Below are 7419 nucleotides of genomic sequence, written 5' to 3'. Positions count from 1 at the left end.
GGAGCAGATCGCCAGGTCCTTCTCCTGCAGAGCCGCTGGGTGGGTTTGAACCGCTAACCTTTCGTTGAGCAGCTGAGCACTTAACCGTTATGCCACCAGGTATGAATAGGGGAGAGAACAAAATCCACAAGGCCAGGGAAAAGCAGAGCAGGAAGCAGGGATTCTCTGACTTGAAAGACAGAGTAAGGAGCGAGAGAGTACAGATACAGAGAGGTCCCAAGTCAAGGGTAGACAAGAATTTTGAGGCTCCTCACTCTCCTCACCCTATCCCCACCATCAAGCTGTTAACATGGAATACAAAGCTCAAGTCTTTATTACAAAAATAAAAAAAATAAAAAATAGCAGCAGCAGGAGAGTGCGAACTAGTAAGAGGGGAGAGAGGAGAGAGCCACACTGAAATCGATATTGCCCAGGACAAGCATTATCCCACGTAGAACACCTCAAGCCTCTGCCTAGAAAATTTGATTGGATCTTCAGAAAAACCTATTAGTGTGTTGTCAGGACCTTCTGGTGATAACTGACCAGTTCTTTCCAATCGATGCTTTTCACTTGTGGAGCGCCTGATTTTTTAACAGTATAATTGTTTTTTTAATAACGGGCTGGCTCACCCACTCCAGCAAGCAGGGAGTCAAAGTCAGACTCCCAACTTAAAATATAGAGAAACACGGGGCTCCAGCCACTTCTTCCTAATTGCACAATTACTTTATAGAGCACCAGGGATGGAAGACGGAGGGGAGGGGGCTTTTATCAGCCAAGCGAAGTTGTTACAAAAAGTCACAGAAGTAATTACACCAGTCAAAATTATTTACTAAATTAAAGCCATTCTTCACGCAAAAAAAGCCTTTATTTTTTAAGAAAAAGGACAGAAATTGGACGATCCCAGGATGGCAAGGACATCATAAAGCAACAGTGGAATTAGTCGCCAATTGTTAACAGCTTTTTAATTTTTGACTCAAGCGCTAGCAAAGGTGTTTTATTTGGGGTTTTAAATGCACTCTCACAACAATGGCATTTCTGCTCTTTACTGTGCCTTGGATCTGAGATGTCAAAGTATTTTACAAACAAATAGCTCGAAACAATTTGGGATGGAAGCTCTTTATAGATGGAGAGCAGGGTCCAGGGAGGAAGCGATTTGCCCAAGGTCACAGGCTGAATCAGAGGCACAGCTGGAAACACTACTCATGAATACTGGCTCCTGGAGTCTGAGTTCATCACCACCGGCCTACCCCCCTCTCCCACACACCAAAACAAAACCCCAAAGCTGGAAAACAGCGGCAGGGCTGGGGAGTCATCTGCCCTCCAAAGCCCAGGGTGTCCACACTGACAATTTGTTGTACAGATTGGAGGCTGGGTGTGCAGGTCAGATGTCTCTACAGATTGCTGTTGCTGAAACCAGGAAAGTCAATTGCTAATGGAAGTGTAAAGTGTTCTATGTAAATCTGGGGCAGCTCAACTCTCCAGCCCTGAGACCTTGGGTTTAGTCCTCAGATTCATGACAAGTGGCAGCCTTCCAGGAGGGGTGGATGGCTCACACCACCCTGTATGTACCTGCCCACCTGGCAGGCCTGGTCTTTTTTGGGACTGGCTCCCTCCAGAACCTGTTTTAGGTGCTGCTGGTTGGAGTGTAAGATTCTGAAAAGGAGAGGACAGAGTAAGAGAGAAGAGGAAAAGAAAAGAGAGGAGGGCAGGACTGTTCCAAGAGCTTTGCAGGCTGAAGGATCTCTATGAAGGCTCTGGCCCACACTGGAGGCCCTGGGTGGGTACAAACCATTAAAGCACTTGGCTGCTAATTGAAAGGTTGGAGGTTCAGGTCCACCCAGAGGTGTCAAGGAAGAAAGACTTGGCAATCTTCTTCCAAAAAATCAGTTATTGAAAACTCTATGGAGCACAGTTCTACTCTGACACACATGGGGTCGTCATGAGTCGGAGTTGACTCAACAGTAACTAGCACTAGTAACCCATATTACATCAAAATATTACAACCCCACATAAAAGGTAATTTATATGTGATTATTTACCAGTTAAGTTTGGTTGTAGTTTACTTGTTGTTATGGCTTTGCCGGTATTTAATTAAACATTTAAAATTTTGGATTTTAGAGTTTTCTTTTCTCTTCCATATATTGGAGCTTATATTTTTCTTTCTTATATTTTTCTTTCTTTTCAGATATGTGCATAGGCCCTTGAAATGTTGATAGGACATGGGCACTATACTTATGGACCTCCATGGATAAAACAGCTCAGAGAAATAGAAGAAGGGAGAGAGGAAGGAAAATGATGCCGACGGGGATGGCAGCAACAAAGAAAAATAAATTAACAAAGCAGACGGAGGGAGTTCTAGAAACTTAAACACTGCTGGTTAGAAGGAAGAAAATCAGTAGGCCTTACCACGATATTTCCAGGACAGAAATGGAAGATGAAAGACCAACCCAACTACAGATGAAAAAACCTCTTTCTTATTATTCAATAATTTATTGAGCACAGGGCCAGATACTGTGCTAGGCTTTGGAGATACAGAGATATGGAGCTGGATCAGATACAGTCTTGACTCTCAAGGAATGTACTGTTTTATTGAGGGAGACAGACAGGCAAACAACCAGTTCAGATCTGTGATAAGGACTCAAATTGAGGTAAGCCCTAGGGGTGGGGAAAGCACAGAGAAGTGAGCTGGAAGTTGTGGAGATGTTCTCCAGAAGGCGAGGACACCCCCTGAATGTTCAAAGGCACAGAGGTGTGAAAGGTCGTGAAATGTTACTTGAGTTACGGAAGGGGTTGTTCTGGGGTGGGCAAGAAGGGGTACAAGTGGCAGAGGATGAAGAATTGAGACTGAAGGGACAAATTTAGTTGATGGCAGATTGTGAGGATGTGGACTTTATTTTGCAGGCAAAGGTCAACCAAGAGTGGTTTCAAAGCAGGGCAGGGAGCGATCATACTTCAGTTTACAACAGATAGTGGGGACTAGGGTAGAGGGGATGGGAAACCCGTTAAGAGGCTGTTACAATCCTTTGACGAAGGTAAAGGACCTGGATGAGGCATGGAGATGATGAGGTTGAGGCAGGTTTGAGAAGCATTTAGGGGGCAATAGGAATTGGTAACCGTTTGGAAGTAGGAAGTGAGGAAGAGGGAGGAATCAAGAATGACATGCAGGTTTCTAGTCTGGAAGACTGTTCGATGATGCTGTTAACTGAGAAAGGGAATATAAGGAGAGGAGCAGCTTTGGAGGAAACTGTTCATTCCCCAAAGTCTCATGATCCTAAGGCAGGTGCCATGCTAGGGGGTTGGGGATGAGGTCCCAATAAGGCCCCTGAAAAGTTGCTAGGAAAACTCAGCAAAACCCTATAAGTGGTGGGTATAGTAGGGGCATGGAGAGTCACGGGTAGATTATGATTTTCTAGAGGCCAAACAGTGGAAATCTTCACTGTGCCTCAGAAGAAAGGGCTTGAAGTCAATGGGGACTGAGAGAAGACATGGCAGACACCTCTAAGGCTATACTGAACACTGGACTGGGCTCTTTGTGATTCATGGTTAAAGGGAGCTTAGTGTAAGTCAGCTAATGAAAGCTCCAATCTGTGTCCAGGAATCTGTATTCTCCCTGGCTAGCAACATCACCACGTGATAGCTAGTGTGGTGGCAGGGGTTGGGTTGAGACACAAATATCTATCAATCACACCAAACCCATTGGGCTAAACTCCCATCACCAGGGCTGACCCCTTCCTAACAGAGGAAGTAATGAGCTAGAAATAGGTGCCATCTGAAGCTGAGTCTAAGTAAATCTGTGATCACGGACATTTCAAGCCATAGCTTCAGTCTGGGTTTTTCAAACAGATGGACACTCTAGCATGAAATTGCCAAGATTAAAAAGGAAGCACTAGCTTCATACGCAGGGCTGTGGAAATGGCTGGGGCCATCCTTAGAGCTAGATTCCCAAATCCTGGCCCGGGACTTGCTCAGTATTCACAAGAAGTAAACAGCCCCAAAGCTAAGCAACTGCATTTCTTTTTCAGTCTTCGGTGTTGGCAAAGGGAAGACAAACGAGAGTGCTCTGGTTTAGGGGCAGCATGAATGAAACACACGTGTCCATAAATTTGTTCATTTGTTCACACAAAAGCCAGGCCTGGCAGCCCCCTCGCCGAGCCATGTTCACAGTTGGATCCTTAATGCATTGTGAACTGGTTCAATCAAACTTTTAGTGGTGAAACTCGAGGAGCAGAAAGCCAGCTCTGCCTAAATGGTCCCTTTGCTTTTCCATCTTTTGTGGCTGCCTGGCTGGGCTCTTATGGGTTTTGTTGTCAACAAACTCCTGGCTTGCCTTTCAGCACTCCAAATTATTGAAAATGACTACAGCTTAAGACTGGCAGGATGATTGTTAAAAACGGCCCTGGCATTAATCATAGCTTAAGAGCTTTTGGAAAATGATTCTAATTCAGAAGGGGTGGCTTACAAAGAGTCTTGTCGAAAGCGAAGCAGACATCAAATTCTGAAAGGCACAAAGCCTCCGTGGTACCCACACCTGGCTTCTTCGGAAATCCAGCTGGCAGAAGTGTATGTGGGGGCACAGCTTACCCCGCCTGCTCTCCCAGGCTGAGACTACCTCAGGTTTTCCACAGGAGTCGCCCCCCACCCCTCACCCTGAGCTGGGGACCTGGAGGATGGGAAAGCCTCAGGGAGTGACATGACTTCCTGGCAGTGCTTGGAATCAGGACGAGGTGGCTGGGTGCCTTGTTTTCTGTCAACACTTGGAATGCCTTAGACTGGTGCTGAAATAAGCTGTGTGCATAGAGGCAGCTGCGTGGGCAAACACAGGGTCAGCATTTGCAAGGAGCCAGGCAGGGCAACAAGCTAATACTTCTGCCTTTTGCCTGCCTGGCGCAACAAAGGAGAATGATTTTTGCCATCAGCATTCTCCCTATCACGGAATCATTGCACAATTTAGTATGATTAATGGTTTCCGTTTAGGAGAAGCTGAGAATGAAAACAGTGGAGGAATGGCGGCAAGTCGGTTGGGGGTGTTTGCAGCTTGCGACCAGAGTGGGAAGAGCGATCTGGCCGGGGCCTGCTGGCCTGTGCCCTCTGCCTTGCTTGTTTCCCAGCGCAAGGGAGACAAAGTGGGGTGAACAAACACATGGCTTTTGACATGCATTTGCAGGCACAGTCTGGGAGCTGCAACCTTGTGATGCACCATTTGCTTTTTCATTTTTGCAGCTTTCCACGCATTTGTGACTGAGAAGCCATTCCCTCTTGACCTGCCAATGGGGGTTTCATTCCCAGAGGCTTATAACTAAGGCCTGGGTCTGAGAGTCGGGGCACGGTGATGGGGTGGTATGGCTGAAGCTAGTGGAATTAACTATACCACTTCTTAGCATTCCTGATGGCCACGCGGGGATGCCACACAAGGAAGGCCCCCACCCTTCTGCTAGGATGGCCAATGGTGGCCTCCAACACTGCCACCTCTGTCTCTGGAGCACCCAGGCTGGTGGACCCAGTCTCAGCTCTCATCCACTGGTTTCCCTGGAGGGAGCTCGTCTTCTCTGCTCTGTAGCATCCTTTCCTTTCCACTCCCGTAGGCACGGCTTCTTTTCTGATCCCGCAGCTGCTGGAGGCCAGTGGTGAGACAAAGGCAGCCATAGCCAGAGACTTTTAGGTGCTGATAGAAACCAACTGGGAAAACATAGACAATTCAACAGGGCCTGCATTTTTTTTTTTTTTTTTAGCAACAGCCTTTGTAACTGAAGCCAGAAAAGGAGAAAATTGGCGGGCGATTGTGGCTGCGTCTAACGTGACTCAAGGCCCTTCTCGATGCATTGGTGTCTCTGCAAGAAAATCTATTATTTTCCATAAACTGTCTTAAGCATCTCCCGGGCTACATTTCTGGCTGTATTAAGAATCAAGCCATCAAGAACAGCTGTGAATGTTATACACTTTCAGCAGCAGCAATAGGCTTTGGCAGGGAAGTAGGAGAAAAAACCCAAGTAGGACATTTCAGTTGACAGTAATGGCATTTCCCCTTCCTTGTCCAAACGATAAAAGATTCATGCTCCTAATTGCAACACTATAGCTGCCCTCATCACTTTATTCTGCGAGAGGTTAGAGAAAACAGGCCTAGAGAGAGGGAAAGAGAAAGAGAGAGATGGAGAGTAATTTCGTCACTAGCTAACAGAGACTGATTAGTGCAGAAGACTCCCTTCCCTAGCAATACTTTTTAATCAGGTCTGCTGTGTCTAGGCCAACAGCTTTTGTGGATTAGCTAGACTCGAGCCTGGCAGCATCCGTTGCAAGTTTAAACAATGACATACACAACTACAGAGAAAACAAACCAAAAAGAGTAATAAAGGCACACATTTCAATATTCAACGACCATTAAGGGATTTAAATATTTGCTTGCTATTAAAGGCTTGCATTAGGCTCTTCCAACATCAGCTCTGGAAGACTGAAATATCAATTACGGTTCAATTTTCCCCCTAAGTAAACACTAATGCAGGATAAACAGTATTAGAAGATGCAATCGTAACATTGCTGACTTCAGGATGAACTTCCTGCTGGTAACAGCAAGTTTAAGGCTGGTGATTAATTAACCTGAGAAGATAGCACTTAAGAAAGATTTAGGGCGATCGTGTCTGAGATATGCTCGTTTGAGGGCAGCTGGAGAAGCTGCGGGGCCCAGAGGGTGCGCTGACTTGCCCCTGAGTTGTCCTTACTTTCCCGGGCATCACTGGCCTGCAGCTCACACCTTGAAGGATTAGAAGGGAGTAAAATAGGAGGAGAAGGTGAGCGTATGTGTGTGTGAGAGAGCAAACAGTAGACTTGAAGTCAGGTTCCTTGTTGGAATTAATTCCACATGTAAATACGCAAGGCCTGAGTTGCAATTCCTGGCACTGAACACCTGGGGCAGTAGACTGTTTATAGTCTCTTTGGAATGAAAAATACAAACACCAAAAAATAAAAACAAAAACAAATATAGTTTTGCGTGTGGAAGAGCCTAGCCTGTAAACTGAGGATTGGAAGGCTTGCAAACAGAGAAGTTTCTTGCTTTCATGTTTCAGTTTTAGGGTGCTTACATGACCCTTGTTTGGTCCTAACACCCTCTTTCTATGATGTGGAATGATGTGGGGGTGTGGGGAGCTGGCACTGAACGCTGTGGCTTCTATTCAATCCACCTTCCAACATCTTGAGATGAACACAAATGAGGGCACAAGTTGGCTTGAAATTTTCATTCTGAAGGCCCAACACACTATATGATAGCAACGGTAGGCTTTGCTTAGCCATTACCAAAAATGTCACTTCCCGGAGAGGACAATGCATCTTCGGTTCCAGCAGGTCCTGGAGAATAATGAGACCAACAGTGGTAAACTCAGAGCTGGCTGGCTCATTTCTTCGAAGCCAACGTGAAAGCTACTTATATTGAGGATGGACTTATACATGTCA

At 46.0% G+C, this 7419-nt stretch overlaps 1 protein-coding gene across 1 annotated transcript in view; it reads right to left on the bottom strand.

Annotated features, from left to right (window-relative positions):
• Positions 1–5712: 5712 nt before the first annotated feature.
• Positions 5713–7419, bottom strand: part of CADM1 (cell adhesion molecule 1) — a 386692-nt gene continuing 384985 nt past the window's right edge. Inside the window, exon 9 of the mRNA XM_012558183.1 lies at positions 5713–6096. Coding sequence (XP_012413637.1) covers positions 6062–6096 — 35 coding nt within the window. The 3' untranslated portion in view covers positions 5713–6061. The remainder of the gene's footprint in view (positions 6097–7419) is intronic.

This window comes from Trichechus manatus, unplaced genomic scaffold, assembly GCF_000243295.1.
Source record: "Trichechus manatus latirostris isolate Lorelei unplaced genomic scaffold, TriManLat1.0 scaffold00143, whole genome shotgun sequence".
NCBI classification, from domain to species: Eukaryota; Metazoa; Chordata; class Mammalia; order Sirenia; family Trichechidae; genus Trichechus; species Trichechus manatus.
Note: the sequence above shows the minus strand (reverse complement) of the source record. Positions and strands in the feature narration are given on the sequence as shown.